Consider the following 18,784-nt stretch of genomic DNA (forward strand, 5'->3'; position numbering starts at 1 on the left):
ATTATATAGAGAGTTATCACTGTGTTATCTGTGGTGTTACATAGGACTGCCGGTGACATCTACTACATTACCTGTATATAGAGAGTTATCACTGTGTTATCTGTGGTGTTACATAGGGACTGCCGGTGACATCTACTACATTACCTGATATATAGAGAGCTTATCACTGTGTTATCTGTGGTGTTACATAGGGACTGCCGGTGACATCTACTACATTACCTGTATATAGAGAGTTATCACTGTGTTATCTGTGGTGTTACATAGGGACTGCCGGTGACATCTACTACATTACCTGTATATAGAGAGTTATCACTGTGTTATCTGTGGTGTTACATAGGGACTGCCGGTGACATCTACTACATTACCTGTATATAGAGAGTATCACTGTGTTATCTGTGGTGTTACATAGGACTGCCGGTGACATCTACTACATTACCTGTATATAGAGAGTTATCACTGTGTTATCTGTGGTGTTACATAGGACTGCCGGTGACATCTACTACATTACCTGTATATAGAGAGTTATCACTGTGTTATCTGTGGTGTTACATAGGACTGCCGGTGACATCTACTACATTACCTGTATATAGAGAGTTATCACTGTGTTATCTGTGGTGTTACATAGGACTGCCGGTGACATCTACTACATTACCTGTATATAGAGAGTTATCACTGTGTTATCTGTGGTGTTACATAGGACTGCCGGTGACATCTACTACATTACCTGTATATAGAGAGTTATCACTGTGTTATCTGTGGTGTTACATAGGACTGCCGGTGACATCTACTACATTACCTGTATATAGAGAGTTATCACTGTGTTATCTGTGGTGTTACATAGGACTGCCGGTGACATCTACTACATTACCTGTATATAGAGAGTTATCACTGTGTTATCTGTGGTGTTACATAGGACTGCCGGTGACATCTACTACATTACCTGTATATAGAGAGTTATCACTGTGTTATCTGTGGTGTTACATAGGACTGCCGGTGACATCTACTACATTACCTGTATATAGAGAGTTATCACTGTGTTATCTGTGGTGTTACATAGGACTGCCGGTGACATCTACTACATTACCTGTATATAGAGAGTTATCACTGTGTTATCTGTGGTGTTACATAGGACTGCCGGTGACATCTACTACATTACCTGTATATAGAGAGCTATCACTGTGTTATCTGTGGTGTTACATGGGACTGCCGGTGACATCTACTACATTACCTGTATATAGAGAGTTATCACTGTGTTATCTGTGGTGTTACATAGGACTGCCGGTGACATCTACTACATTACCTGTATATAGAGAGTTATCACTGTGTTATCTGTGGTGTTACATAGGACTGCCGGTGACATCTACTACATTACCTGTATATAGAGAGCTATCACTGTGTTATCTGTGGTGTTACATGGGACTGCCGGTGACATCTACTACATTACCTGTATATAGAGAGCTATCACTGTGTTATCTGTGGTGTTACATAGGACTGCCGGTGACATCTACTACATTACCTGTATATAGAGAGTTATCACTGTGTTATCTGTGGTGTTACATAGGACTGCCGGTTGTTCTATCCTCTGCAGTACGTTGGTTTTCGGTTTCCTCGGTCCTCGGCCCTTCCTCCTCTTCGTCATGTTTGACCACTCTGCTATATTTTGCATTGCTTTTTCTTTCGCCTCCGCCGCAGTTTCTTGTATAATATTTTGCACTTTTCACATTTCTCCCCGGGATCCGTTTGCACCGACGTTCAGTTTGCGCCTGTATTAATGGCGTTTAGTTCTGGCGTCCGCGAGCCCTGGAGACATACAGTATTTTCTGGTGCCTTCTGTGTTCTGTGCTGAAGCTACAAACGCTGCGGGTGAGGAGGTGATTGGCTGCGGTGCGTGTGATGGGGAGGCGGCCGCACCGGCAGGTCCGCGGGGTGTTGTCACCTCTTAGAGCATCTCTATGAAATATTTACAAGGCGCTGAGATATTCGCTATGTACAGAAGTGACTTATGGCGCAACAACGGATACTGCGGGAATGTAACACTGTGTATGATAGAAGGTAACAGGAGCCGCAACACATCCCGTTATGTAATGGTCTGCAGGGCACTGACAACACTGCGCAATGCTCTGCAGGACTCTGCTTATAGATAACACTGTGCAATGCTCTGCAGGACTCTGCTTATAGATAACACTGCTATGCTCTGCAAGACTCTGCTCATAGATAAGACTGTGCAATGCTCTGCAAGACTCTGCTCATAGATAAGACTGTGCAATGCTCTGCAGGACTCTGCTCATATATAAGACTGTGCAATGCTCTGCAGGACTCTGCTTGTAGATAACACTGTGCAATGGTCTGCAGGACTCTGCTCATAGATAACACTGTGCAATGCTCTGCAGGACTCTGCTTATAGATAACACTGTGCAATGCTCTGCAGGACTCTGCTTATAGATAACACTGCTATGCTCTGCAAGACTCTGCTCATAGATAAGACTGTGCAATGCTCTGCAAGACTCTGCTCATAGATAAGACTGTGCAATGCTCTGCAGGACTCTGCTTATAGATAACACTGTGCAATGCTCTGCAGGACTCTGCTTATAGATAACACTGCTATGCTCTGCAAGACTCTGCTCATAGATAAGACTGTGCAATGCTCTGCAGGACTCTGCTCATATATAAGACTGTGCAATGCTCTGCAGGACTCTTCTTGTAGATAACACTGTGCAATGGTCTGCAGGACTCTGCTCATAGATAACACTGTGCAATGCTCTGCAGGACTCTGCTTATAGATAACACTGTGCAATGCTCTGCAGGACTCTGCTTATAGATAACAATGTGCAATGCTCTTCAGGACTCTGCTTATAGATAACACTGTGCAATGCTCTGCAGGACTCTGCTTATAGATAACACTGCTATGCTCTGCAAGACTCTGCTCATAGATAAGACTGTGCAATGCTCTGCAGGACTCTGCTTATAGATAACAATGTGCAATGCTCTGCAGGACTCTGCTCATAGATAAGACTGTGCAATGCTCTGCAGGACTCTGCTCATAGATTAGACTGTGCAATGCTCTGCAGGACTCTGCTTATAGATAAGACTGTGCAATGCTCTGCAGGACTCTGCTTATAGATCAGACTGTGCAATGCTCTGCAGGACTCTGCTCATAGATAAGACTGTGCAATGCTCTGCAGGACTCTGCTCATAGATAAGACTGTGCAATGCTCTGCAGGACTCTGCTTATAGATCAGACTGTGCAATGCTCTGCAGGACTCTGCTCATAGATAAGACTGTGCAATGCTCTTCAGGACTCTGCTTATAGATCAGACTGTGCAATGCTCTGCAGGACTCTGCTCATAGATAAGACTGTGCAATGCTCTTCAGGACTCTGCTTATAGATCAGACTGTGCAATGCTCTGCAGGACCTCTGCTGCTATGTTCAGATCTCTGGTACTATATATCAGTGGTCTTGGGGTTCTCCTCGGGGTTTTGCCGCCTTTCTTGGCATCTTCTTGAGCAGGAATTGAGTTATTGTAGAGTCATATGAGTCGGTCAGTCAGTGCAGCGGGTGTTGGGGGGTCCCCGGGGGCCCCACATTCCTGCACTGCCTTCCCTGAGTCCTTCTCACGAATATGACGGCCCTAGTGATGGAGCAGATAACTGCACATGTGGTGTGATGTGCTGCAGAGAATCGGCAATGCCTGAGAATGGAAGAAATGTCGTCCGTGAGAGAACCTGAGCAGAGTGTGAACAGCGTCTGACTGTAGTGTGAGATCTGCGCTATATCCCAGGGAAATCTGCACCAAAATCCATCAAAATATCCATCATGTGCGGGCGCAGAGCTTACTATGTATTTACTTCTTCCCCCAAATATTCCTGAGTCTCTTCATGTGACGAGTCCGGTGTCGCACTGTATAGTACGGTATATACACTGTATAGTATACACGCTGTATGTGATGGTTGTTATACGCTCGCTCTCACTTACACGCTGTATAGTATATACTCACTCACACTGTGTATAGTATATACTCACTCACACTCTGTATAGTATATACTCACTCACTCTCTGTATAGTATATACTCACTCACTCTCTGTATAGTATATACTCACTCACACTCTGTATAGTATATACTCACTCACTCTCTGTATAGTATATACTCACTCACACTCTGTATAGTATATACTCACTCACACTCTGTATAGTATATACTCACTCACTCTCTGTATAGTATATACTCACTCACACTCTGTATAGTATATACTCACTCACTCTCTGTATAGTATATACTCACTCACACTCTGTATAGTATATACTCACTCACACTCTGTATAGTATATACTCACTCACACTCTGTATAGTATATACTCACTCACTCTCTGTATAGTATATACTCACTCACACTCTGTATAGTATATACTCACTCACTCTCTGTATAGTATATACTCACTCACACTCTGTATAGTATATACTCACTCACACTCTGTATAGTATATACTCACTCACACTCTGTATAGTATATACTCACTCACTCTCTGTATAGTATATACTCACTCACTCTCTGTATAGTATATACTCACTCACTCTCTGTATAGTATATACTCACTCACTCTCTGTATAGTATATACTCACTCACTCTCTGTATAGTATATACTCACTCACACTCTGTATAGTATATACTCACTCACACTCTGTATAGTATATACTCACTCACTCTCTGTATAGTATATACTCACTCACTCTCTGTATAGTATATACTCACTCACACTCTGTATAGTATATACTCACTCACTCTCTGTATAGTATATACTCACTCACACTCTGTATAGTATATACTCACTCACACTCTGTATAGTATATACTCACTCACACTCTGTATAGTATATACTCACTCACACTCTGTATAGTATATACTCACTCACACTGTGTATAGTATATACTCACTCACACTCTGTATAGTATATACTCACTCACTCTCTGTATAGTATATACTCACTCACACTCTGTATAGTATATACTCACTTACACTCTGTATAGTATATACTCACTCACTCTCTGTATAGTATATACTCACTCACACTCTGTATAGTATATACTCACTCACTCTCTGTATAGTATATACTCACTCACACTCTGTATAGTATATACTCACTCACACTCTGTATAGTATATACTCACTCACACTCTGTATAGTATATACTCACTCACACTCTGTATAGTATATACTCACTCACACTCTGTATAGTATATACTCACTCACTCTCTGTATAGTATATACTCACTCACTCTCTGTATAGTATATACTCACTCACACTCTGTATAGTATATACTCACTCACTCTCTGTATAGTATATACTCACTCACACTCTGTATAGTATATACTCACTCACACTCTGTATAGTATATACTCACTCACACTCTGTATAGTATATACTCACTCACACTCTGTATAGTATATACTCACTCACTCTCTGTATAGTATATACTCACTCACACTCTGTATAGTATATACTCACTCACACTCTGTATAGTATATACTCACTCACACTCTGTATAGTATATACTCACTCACACTCTGTATAGTATATACTCACTCACACTCTGTATAGTATATACTCACTCACACTCTGTATAGTATATACTCACTCACACTCTGTATAGTATATACTCACTCACTCTCTGTATAGTATATACTCACTCACACTCTGTATAGTATATACTCACTCACTCTCTGTATAGTATATACTCACTCACACTCTGTATAGTATATACTCACTCACACTCTGTATAGTATATACTCACTCACCTCTGTATAGTATATACTCACTCACTCTCTGTATAGTATATACTCACTCACACTCTGTATAGTATATACTCACTCACACTCTGTATAGTATATACTCACTCACTCTCTGTATAGTATATACTCACTCACACTCTGTATAGTATATACTCACTCACACTCTGTATAGTATATACTCACTCACACTCTGTATAGTATATACTCACTCACACTCTGTATAGTATATACTCACTCACTCTCTGTATAGTATATACTCACTCACTCTCTGTATAGTATATACTCACTCACACTCTGTATAGTATATACTCACTCACTCTCTGTATAGTATATACTCACTCACACTCTGTATAGTATATACTCACTCACACTCTGTATAGTATATACTCACTCACTCTCTGTATAGTATATACTCACTCACACTCTGTATAGTATATACTCACTCACTCTCTGTATAGTATATACTCACTCACTCTCTGTATAGTATATACTCACTCACACTGTGTATAGTATATACTCACTCACACTCTGTATAGTATATACTCACTCACTCTCTGTATAGTATATACTCACTCACACTGTGTATAGTATATACTCACTCACACTCTGTATAGTATATACTCACTCACACTGTGTATAGTATATACTCACTCACTCACTCTCTGTATAGTATATACTCACTCACTCTCTGTATAGTATATACTCACTCACTCTCTGTATAGTATATACTCACTCACACTCTGTATAGTATATACTCACTCACTCTCTGTATAGTATATACTCACTCACACTCTGTATAGTATATACTCACTCTCTGTATAGTATATACTCACTCACTCTCTGTATAGTATATACTCACTCACACTCTGTATAGTATATACTCACTCACACTCTGTATAGTATATACTCACTCACTCTCTGTATAGTATATACTCACTCACACTCTGTATAGTATATACTCACACTCTGTATAGTATATACTCACTCACACTCTGTATAGTATATACTCACTCACACTCTGTATAGTATATACTCACTCACACTCTGTATAGTATATACTCACTCACTCTCTGTATAGTATATACTCACTCACTCTCTGTATAGTATATACTCACTCACTCTCTGTATAGTATATACTCACTCACTCTCTGTATAGTATATACTCACTCACACTCTGTATAGTATATACTCACTCACACTCTGTATAGTATATACTCACTCACACTCTGTATAGTATATACTCACTCACTCTCTGTATAGTATATACTCACTCACACTCTGTATAGTATATACTCACTCACACTCTGTATAGTATATACTCACTCACTCTCTGTATAGTATATACTCACTCACACTCTGTATAGTATATACTCACTCACTCTCTGTATAGTATATACTCACTCACTCTCTGTATAGTATATACTCACTCACACTCTGTATAGTATATACTCACTCACACTCTGTATAGTATATACTCACTCACACTCTGTATAGTATATACTCACTCACACTCTGTATAGTATATACTCACTCACTCTCTGTATAGTATATACTCACTCACACTCTGTATAGTATATACTCACTCTCTGTATAGTATATACTCACTCTCTGTATAGTATATACTCACTCACTCTCTGTATAGTATATACTCACTCACTCTCTGTATAGTATATACTCACTCACACTCTGTATAGTATATACTCACTCACACTCTGTATAGTATATACTCACTCACTCTCTGTATAGTATATACTCACTCACACTCTGTATAGTATATACTCACTCACACTCTGTATAGTATATACTCACTCACACTCTGTATAGTATATACTCACTCACACTCTGTATAGTATATACTCACTCACTCTCTGTATAGTATATACTCACTCACTCTCTGTATAGTATATACTCACTCACACTCTGTATAGTATATACTCACTCACTCTCTGTATAGTATATACTCACTCACACTCTGTATAGTATATACTCACTCACACTCTGTATAGTATATACTCACTCACTCTCTGTATAGTATATACTCACTCACACTCTGTATAGTATATACTCACTCACTCTCTGTATAGTATATACTCACTCACTCTCTGTATAGTATATACTCACTCACACTGTGTATAGTATATACTCACTCACACTCTGTATAGTATATACTCACTCACTCTCTGTATAGTATATACTCACTCACACTGTGTATAGTATATACTCACTCACACTCTGTATAGTATATACTCACTCACACTGTGTATAGTATATACTCACTCACTCACTCTCTGTATAGTATATACTCACTCACTCTCTGTATAGTATATACTCACTCACTCTCTGTATAGTATATACTCACTCACACTCTGTATAGTATATACTCACTCACTCTCTGTATAGTATATACTCACTCACACTCTGTATAGTATATACTCACTCTCTGTATAGTATATACTCACTCACTCTCTGTATAGTATATACTCACTCACACTCTGTATAGTATATACTCACTCACACTCTGTATAGTATATACTCACTCACTCTCTGTATAGTATATACTCACTCACACTCTGTATAGTATATACTCACACTCTGTATAGTATATACTCACTCACACTCTGTATAGTATATACTCACTCACACTCTGTATAGTATATACTCACTCACACTCTGTATAGTATATACTCACTCACTCTCTGTATAGTATATACTCACTCACTCTCTGTATAGTATATACTCACTCACTCTCTGTATAGTATATACTCACTCACTCTCTGTATAGTATATACTCACTCACACTCTGTATAGTATATACTCACTCACACTCTGTATAGTATATACTCACTCACACTCTGTATAGTATATACTCACTCACTCTCTGTATAGTATATACTCACTCACACTCTGTATAGTATATACTCACTCACACTCTGTATAGTATATACTCACTCACTCTCTGTATAGTATATACTCACTCACACTCTGTATAGTATATACTCACTCACTCTCTGTATAGTATATACTCACTCACTCTCTGTATAGTATATACTCACTCACACTCTGTATAGTATATACTCACTCACACTCTGTATAGTATATACTCACTCACACTCTGTATAGTATATACTCACTCACACTCTGTATAGTATATACTCACTCACTCTCTGTATAGTATATACTCACTCACACTCTGTATAGTATATACTCACTCTCTGTATAGTATATACTCACTCACTCTCTGTATAGTATATACTCACTCACACTCTGTATAGTATATACTCACTCACACTCTGTATAGTATATACTCACTCACTCTCTGTATAGTATATACTCACTCACACTCTGTATAGTATATACTCACACTCTGTATAGTATATACTCACTCACACTCTGTATAGTATATACTCACTCACACTCTGTATAGTATATACTCACTCACACTCTGTATAGTATATACTCACTCACTCTCTGTATAGTATATACTCACTCACTCTCTGTATAGTATATACTCACTCACTCTCTGTATAGTATATACTCACTCACTCTCTGTATAGTATATACTCACTCACACTCTGTATAGTATATACTCACTCACACTCTGTATAGTATATACTCACTCACACTCTGTATAGTATATACTCACTCACTCTCTGTATAGTATATACTCACTCACACTCTGTATAGTATATACTCACTCACACTCTGTATAGTATATACTCACTCACTCTCTGTATAGTATATACTCACTCACACTCTGTATAGTATATACTCACTCACTCTCTGTATAGTATATACTCACTCACTCTCTGTATAGTATATACTCACTCACACTCTGTATAGTATATACTCACTCACACTCTGTATAGTATATACTCACTCACACTCTGTATAGTATATACTCACTCACACTCTGTATAGTATATACTCACTCACACTCTGTATAGTATATACTCACTCACACTCTGTATAGTATATACTCACTCACACTCTGTATAGTATATACTCACTCACACTCTGTATAGTATATACTCACTCACACTCTGTATAGTATATACTCACTCACTCTCTGTATAGTATATACTCACTCACTCTCTGTATAGTATATACTCACTCACACTCTGTATAGTATATACTCACTCACACTCTGTATAGTATATACTCACTCACACTCTGTATAGTATATACTCACTCACACTCTGTATAGTATATACTCACTCACACTCTGTATAGTATATACTCACTCACACTCTGTATAGTATATACTCACTCACTCTCTGTATAGTATATACTCACTCACACTCTGTATAGTATATACTCACTCACACTCTGTATAGTATATACTCACTTACACTCTGTATAGTATATACTCACTCACACTCTGTATAGTATATACTCACTCACTCTCTGTATAGTATATACTCACTCACTCTCTGTATAGTATATACTCACTCACACTCTGTATAGTATATACTCACTCACTCTCTGTATAGTATATACTCACTCACACTCTGTATAGTATATACTCACTCACTCTCTGTATAGTATATACTCACTCACACTCTGTATAGTATATACTCACTCACACTCTGTATAGTATATACTCACTCACACTCTGTATAGTATATACTCACTCACACTCTGTATAGTATATACTCACTCACACTCTGTATAGTATATACTCACTCACTCTCTGTATAGTATATACTCACTCACACTCTGTATAGTATATACTCACTCACTCTCTGTATAGTATATACTCACTCACTCTCTGTATAGTATATACTCACTTACACTCTGTATAGTATATACTCACTCACTCTCTGTATAGTATATACTCACTCACACTCTGTATAGTATATACTCACTCACTCTCTGTATAGTATATACTCACTCACACTCTGTATAGTATATACTCACTCACACTCTGTATAGTATATACTCACTCACACTCTGTATAGTATATACTCACTCACTCTCTGTATAGTATATACTCACTCACACTCTGTATAGTATATACTCACTCACACTCTGTATAGTATATACTCACTCACACTCTGTATAGTATATACTCACTCACACTCTGTATAGTATATACTCACTCACTCTCTGTATAGTATATACTCACTCACACTCTGTATAGTATATACTCACTCACTCTCTGTATAGTATATACTCACTCACACTCTGTATAGTATATACTCACTCTCACTCTGTATAGTATATACTCACTCACACTCTGTATAGTATATACTCACTCACACTCTGTATAGTATATACTCACTCACTCTCTGTATAGTATATACTCACTCACACTCTGTATAGTATATACTCACTCACTCTCTGTATAGTATATACTCACTCACACTCTGTATAGTATATACTCACTCTCACTCTGTATAGTATATACTCACTCACTCTCTGTATAGTATATACTCACTCACACTCTGTATTGTATATACTCACTCACTCTCTGTATAGTATATACTCACTCACACTCTGTATAGTATATACTCACTCTCACTCTGTATAGTATATACTCACTCACACTCTGTATAGTATATACTCCCTCTCATTTACAGGTACATTGTTTCATTTATGCAGTGTATATATTTGTGTTATAAAGTTTCCATCCCCCGGCAGTTTTATTTGTTTTTTTTGGCCTTCGGGTGACGCCATTTATTGTCAGACTTCTGTGTTTTTTCTTTGCAAATTGCTGCCGTCGATGGTTTGCCTGCTCTGGTGTTTCAGCAGCTCTCTAGCTGTCCTGCTGCTGAACTTGTTCCTTGCACCGCACCTGTGATTGTTCCGGCACCTCAGCAGCTCGCTGGGACGCCATATAATGAGCGTGTTGTTGGCGCCGATGATTCCCGTCAGCTCCGCTTGAGGAGAACTCTGTGACTTCTGGCTCCTTCATAGCTCTCGGTGTTTGTGACAAATTAGATTTTCTTTTTCCCACCATGTTTAATATCAGCAATCTGCCAATGTGGAGTAAAGGTGATTCCCCTCCAGTGTGTCAGCACTGCCCGGAGCAGATCAGATAATATGCAGATGCTTGTACACAATGGACTGAGGGTTAGCTGAGTGTTACATAGAGAGATAACAGCCCTGGGACCTGAGATAAGCGGCTGCAGGAGCAGTGTAATATAGTATGTGACCATAAATCCAGAACAGTAGTGAAGCCATGTCATGTACCAGGATACAAAGTAGCCGATGTGTTACTCCAGGTTACAGAGTATCTATGGGACATGTAATATAGTATGTGACCATAAATCCAGAACAGTAGTGAAGCCATGTCATGTACCGGGATACAAAGTAGCCGATGTGTTACTCCAGGTTACAGAGTATCTATGGGACATGTAATATAGTATGTGACCATAAATCCAGAACAGTAGTGAAGCCATGTCATGTACCGGGATACAAAGTAGCCGATGTGTTACTCCAGGTTACAGAGTATCTATGGGACATGTAATATAGTATGTGACCATAAATCCAGAACAGTAGTGAAGCCATGTCATTTACCGAGATACAAAGTAGCCGATGTGTTACTCCAGGTTACAGAGTATCTACGGGGCAAATCTCATCCAAATCCGCTCAGTGGTTTATGTGATTGAGGAGCAAACATCCAAAGTGTCACATGGATAATATTAGTAGGATAGGATTATATATATATATATATATATATATATATATATATATATATACTGTCACATGTATAATATTAGTGGGGTAGTCTCTATTACACACTGTATATTATACGCTCTCTCAGTATCAGTCTCACACTGTATATAGTATATATAATATATATTATACGCTCTCTCAGTGTCAGTCTCACACTGTATATAGTATATATAATACATATTATACGCTCTCTCGGTGTCAGTCTCACACTGTATATAGTATATATAATATATATTATACGCTCTCTCGGTATCAGTCACACACTGTATATAGTATATATAATACATATTATACGCTCTCTCGGTGTCAGTCTCACACTGTATATAGTATATATAATATATATTATACGCTCTCTGAGTATCAGTCTCACACTGTATATAGTATATATAATATATATTATACGCTCTCTCAGTATCAGTCTCACACTGTATATAGTATATATAATATATATTATACGCTCTCTCAGTATCAGTCTCACACTGTATATAGTATATATAATATATACTATGCGCTCCCTCTTATTTTCTTGTATATCTGACTCTCATTTGCACCTTGTATTTCGTGCACACGCTCACACGTTTCCGTGTATACTCTGCTCACTGGCTCTTGTTTCACCCCATAGGTTATAGATTACAGTTCTGGTGCTGGCGTTGCATCGGCCTCGTCTCCTCTATGCTCCTTGTTCAATCTTCTGCATTTCGCCGTCTTGCGCATTTCCTGGGTGTCTTTATGTCAGAAACGCGTTACATTCACTTCTTTTTAGACCCGTCATCACAAGTCAGTTGTCCAGAAAATTAAGAAGACTTTGTTTGTTTAATAACATCCGTGTAAATGGTTTAATCAGCGCCGGGTTCTGCCGCGGTGCGAATTGGGGTAATAGAATAGATTCCTTAGTCTGGACGTGAAGCGACATCTCTCTTATAGATTCATATCATTGATTTACAATCCCAGATGTATAAGTCAGATTGTGTCCTGCACCACAGACCTGCGTCAGACATGGACTGTGTCCGATACTTAGATGTCAGCGTTACATTCACCAGGTGGACGGTCTTGGACAGTCTCTGAGTGACTCTGAGCTCTCTGATGCCAATTGGGAGAGAAGTACAGACTGGTACCTGTGCGGGCTGTGCTGCCCCCTGGAGGGGGTATAACCATAGAGCTTACTGAGATCCTCTGGTACCACAGCTGTGCAGAAATGGCTTCAGCTCTTGCATCCACCTTATCAGTCATGTGCACGAGGCTGCAGCTGTGTGCAGAGAAGTAGTAACATGTATAATACATATGTGATGTTGTCTGCATGCCCCCTGCCCCCATCACAGACTAGAGGGTGATATATCGCATCCACCTCGTAGCCGCCATACTCTTGTGCCTGCAGTGTCATGTCTGCTCATCCTTCTTTCTGTCTCTTGCAGATGTTTGATTGGATTACACACAACAAGGAGGTTTTCCTTCAGGGTCACACGGAAATCGGAATGAGCTACCAGCACGCCCTCGACCTGCAGACCCAACACAACCACTTTGCCATGAATTCCATGGTAAGTCCCCGATATACGAGGATATAAACCCAAAAGTGCACCTTTACGTAAAACCACATGGACAAAACAAGCAAACCTTAAGTGTTTAGATGTTAGTGTAAGAATGCAGAAGGACACAATGTGGACGGTGAGAGAGCAGGAGGACACAATGTGGACAGTGAGAGAGCAGGAGGACTCAACGTGGACAGTGAGAGGGCAGGAGGACACAACATGGTCAGTGAGAGAGAAGGAGGACACAACGTGGTCAGTGAGAGAGCAGGAGGACACAACGTGGACAGTGAGAGAGCAGGAGGACACAACATGGTCAGTGAGAGAGAAGGAGGACACAACATGGTCAGTGAGAGAGCAGGAGGACACAACATGGTCAGTGAGAGGGCAGGAGGACACAACATGGTCAGTGAGAGAGCAGGAGGACTCAACGTGGACAGTGAGAGGGCAGGAGGACACAACATGGTCAGTGAGAGGGCAGGAGGACACAACATGGTCAGTGAGAGAGAAGGAGGACACAACGTGGTTAGTGAGCGAGCAGGAGGACACAATGTAGATAGCGAGAGAGCAGGAGGACACAACGTGGTCAGTGAGAGAGCAGGAGGACACAACGTGGACAGTGAGAGAGCAGGAGGACACAACGTGGACAGTGAGCGAGCAGGAGGACACAATGTAGATAGCGAGAGAGCAGGAGGACACAACATGGTCAGTGAGAGGGCAGGAGGACACAACGTGGACAGTGAGAGAGCAGGAGGACACAACGTGGACAGTGAGAGAGCAGGAGGACACAACGTGGACAGTGAGAGGGCAGGAGGACACAACATGGTCAGTGAGAGAGCAGGAGGACACAACGTGATCAGTGAGAGAGCAGGAGGACACAATGTGGTTAGTGAGAGAGCAGGAGGACACAACATGGTCAGTGAGAGAGAAGGAGGACACAACATGGTCAGTGAGAGAGCAGGAGGACTCAACGTGGACAGTGAGAGGGCAGGAGGACACAACATGGTCAGTGAGAGAGAAGGAGGACACAACATGGTCAGTGAGAGGGCAGGAGGACATAACGTGGTTAGTGAGCGAGCAGGAGGACACAATGTAGATAGCGAGAGAGCAGGAGGACACAATATGGTCAGTGAGAGAGCAGGAGGACACAACGTGGACAGTGAGAGAGCAGGAGGACACAACGTGGTCAGTGAGAGAGCAGGAGGACACAATGTGGACAGTGAGAGAGCAGGAGGACACAACGTGGTTAGTGAGAGAGCAGGAGGACACAATGTAGATAGCGAGAGAGCAGGAGGACACAACGTGGTCAGTGAGAGAGCAGGAGGACACAACGTGGACAGTGAGAGAGCAGGAGGACACAACGTGGACAGTGAGAGAGCAGGAGGACACAATGTGGACAGTGAGAGGGCAGGAGGACACAACATGGTCAGTGAGAGAGCAGGAGGACACAACGTGGACAGTGAGAGAGCAGGAGGACACAACGTGGACAGTGAGAGAGCAGGAGGACACAACGTGGTCAGTGAGAGAGCAGGAGGACACAACGTGGACAGTGAGAGGGCAGGAGGACACAACATGGTCAGTGAGAGAGCAGGAGGACACAACGTGATCAGTGAGCGAGCAGGAGGACACAACGTGGTCAGTGAGAGAGCAGGAGGACACAACGTGGTTAGTGAGAGAGCAGGAGGACACAATGTAGATAGCGAGAGAGCAGGAGGACACAACGTGGTCAGTGAGAGAGCAGGAGGACACAACGTGGACAGTGAGAGAGCAGGAGGACACAATGTGGACAGTGAGAGAGCAGGAGGACACGTTGTGGACAGTGAGAGAGCAGGAGGATACAATGTGGACAGAGAGAGGGCAGGAGGACACAACGTGGACAGTGAGAGGGCAGGAGGGCACAACGTGGACAGTGAGAGGGCAGGAGGACACAACGTGGACAGTGAGAGAGCAGAAGGACACAACGTGGACAGTAAGAGAGCAGGAGGACACAATGTAGATAGTGAGAGAGCAGGAGGACACAACGTGGACAGTGAGAGGGCAGGAGGACACAACGTGGACAGTGAGAGGGCAGGAGGACACAACATGGACAGTGAGAGAGCAGGAGGACACAATGTGGACAGTGAGGAGCAGGAGGACACAATGTGGACAGTGAGAGAGCAGGAGGACATGTAGTAGAGGGAGAAGCTGTATCACAGTTTTACAGGAGCTCGAGGTCGCTTTGCCTGTGTGGTCTTTTGTCTCCATCTTTCTCCCATGACCCTGTATGAAGGTTGCTCCAGGGGCATGAACGAGCGTTACGTGTGGACTGACCCGTGTCGAGGTTTTACCCACAGACCGTGTTACATGCACTGAAGTCATTTACATGTATAAATATTCACTCAGCTGGAAACTGTTGTAAAAATCTCTGCAGCAATATTAACTGTTTACTGGATGGCGGACCCTCGTCCGTGACCTCACCTTGGATTTATTGCTGCGGCCGCCACATGCTCCATATTCACACTGAGGGTCACAAACAATGGAGGGGGTGTGTGTGCCACATTTATATGTCTGTTGTGAAAAGAGCCATAAAGTGCGCCAGATGTAATAGCAGCGTGCACCAGGTAGACGGAGCACAAGGGAAGGTATTGCGTCTGCCAAGTGTGTCTGTGTACATAAAGGATTGTGATTGTAATCTGCCCCAGTGTGTGCTCAAGTATTACCCAGCATGCTCTGTGTTATCTGTGGTGTTACATAGGGCTGCAGGTTATCGCTCCTGTACATAGGACTGCAGGTATCTCTCCTGTTACATAGGACTGCAGGTTAACAGTAAGGGGTACATAGCAGGCTGCAGGTATCTCTCTGTTACATGCTATCTCCTGTTACATAGGGCTGCAGGTTATCTCTCCTGTTACATAGGGCTGCATGTTATCTCTCCTGTTACATAGGGCTGCTGGTTATAGCTCCTGTTACATAGGACTGCAGGTTATCTCTCCTGTTACATAGGGCTGCAGGTTATCTCTGTACTAGACTTCCTGTTACATAGGACTGCAGGTATCTCTCTGTTATAGGCTGCTGTTCTCCTGTTACATAGGGCTGCAGGTTATCTCTCCTGTTACATAGGGCTGCAGGTTATCTCTCCTGTTACATAGGGCTGCAGGTTATCTCTCCTGTTACATAGGGCTGCAGGTTATCTCTCCTGTTACATAGGGCTGCTGGTTATAGCTCAGGTTACTCCTGTTACATAGGGCTGCTGGTTATCTGCTCCTGTTACATAGGACTGCAGGTTATCTCTCCTGTTACATAGGGCTGCAGGTTATCACTCCTGTTACATAGGGCTGCAGGTTATCTCTCCTGTTACATAGGGCTGCAGGTTATCTCTCCTGTTACATAGGCTGCAGGTTATCTCTCCTGTTACATAGGGCTGCTGGTTATAGCTCCTGTTACATAGGACTGCAGGTTATCACTCCTGTTACATAGGACTGCAGGTTATCTCTCCTGTTACATAGGGCTGCTGGTTATAGCTCCTGTTACATAGGACTGCAGGTTATCTCTCCTGTTACATAGGGCTGCTGGTTATCGATCCTGTTACATAGGACTGCAGGTTATCTCTCCTGTTACATAGGACTGCAGGTTATCTCTCCTGTTACATAGGGCTGCAGGTTATCACTCCTGTTACATAGGGCTGCAGGTTATCTCTCCTGTTACATAGGGCTGCAGGTTATCTCTCCTGTTACATAGGGCTGCAGGTTATCTCTCCTGTTACATAGGGCTGCAGGTTATAGCTCCTGTTACATAGGACTGCAGGTTATCTCTCCTGTTTACATAGGGCTGCAGGTTATCTCTCCTGTTACATAGGGCTGCAGGTTATCTCTCCTGTTACATAGGGCTGCAGGTTATCGCTCCTGTTACATAGGACTGCAGGTTATCTCTCCTGTTACATAGGGCTGCTGGTTATTGCTCCTGTTACATAGGACTGCAGGTTATCTCTCCTGTTACATAGGGCTGCAGGTTATCGCTCCTGTTACATAGGGCTGCAGGTTATCTCTCCTGTTACATAGGGCTGCAGGCTATCTCTCCTGTTACATGGGACTGCAGGTTATCGCTCCTGTTACATGGGACTGCAGGTTATCTCTCCTGTTACATAGGGCTGCAGGTTATCTCTCCTGTTACATGGGACTGCAGGTTATCGCTCCTGTTACATACGACTGCAGGCTATCTCTCCTGTTACATAGGACTGCAGGTTATCTCTCCTGTTACATAGGGCTGCAGGTTATCTCTCCTGTTACATAGGGCTGCAGGTTATCTCTCCTGTTACATAGGGCTGCAGGTAATCTCTCCTGTTACATAGGACTGCAGGTTATCTCTCCTGTTACATAGGGCTGCAGGTTATCTCTCCTGTTACATAGGACTGCAGGTAGGCCTTAGGATTCTTATAAGCTTGCACTATATTTCCCAGCATGCTCTGTCTGTATAGGATGGAGCAGATGATGTCTGAGAACAGTGGTATCATCTTCTTTATAGCCCTGTCCTGTTTTATGGGGCTGCTTTATGAGTAATTAGAGCATTGAGCAGAGGCCGAGGTCGGCCCAGAGAATAAATGGGGATTCAGAGCTGGACGTGTAGCGAGGCGGGAGATCTCGTAAAATACATCACCTGATCCCTGAGGGGGAGGAGAGAGGAGAACATGATATCATATATGTTATGTACAAACCTATTGTATCTTAGGCCCGTTCACATCAGTGTTTCTGTTTGGGGCGTCCGCTTGGGGAAACCTATGCTCATTACAAAGCGATTACCTACATTACCCACACGGACAC

At 41.8% G+C, this 18,784-nt stretch overlaps 1 protein-coding gene across 6 annotated transcripts in view; it reads left to right on the top strand.

The window, feature by feature from the left end:
- Nucleotides 1–18,784, top strand: part of KALRN (kalirin RhoGEF kinase) — a 311,247-nt gene that overhangs the window by 105,944 nt on the left and 186,519 nt on the right. For all 6 annotated transcript variants that reach the window (XM_075284733.1, XM_075284737.1, XM_075284732.1 and 3 more), the window contains exon 6: nt 13,878–14,000. In XM_075284733.1, the coding sequence (XP_075140834.1) occupies nt 13,878–14,000 (123 nt within the window). The remainder of the gene's footprint in view (nt 1–13,877; nt 14,001–18,784) is intronic.

The sequence above is a fragment of the Leptodactylus fuscus genome, chromosome 8, assembly GCF_031893055.1.
Source record: "Leptodactylus fuscus isolate aLepFus1 chromosome 8, aLepFus1.hap2, whole genome shotgun sequence".
In the NCBI taxonomy this organism is placed as follows: Eukaryota; Metazoa; Chordata; class Amphibia; order Anura; family Leptodactylidae; genus Leptodactylus; species Leptodactylus fuscus.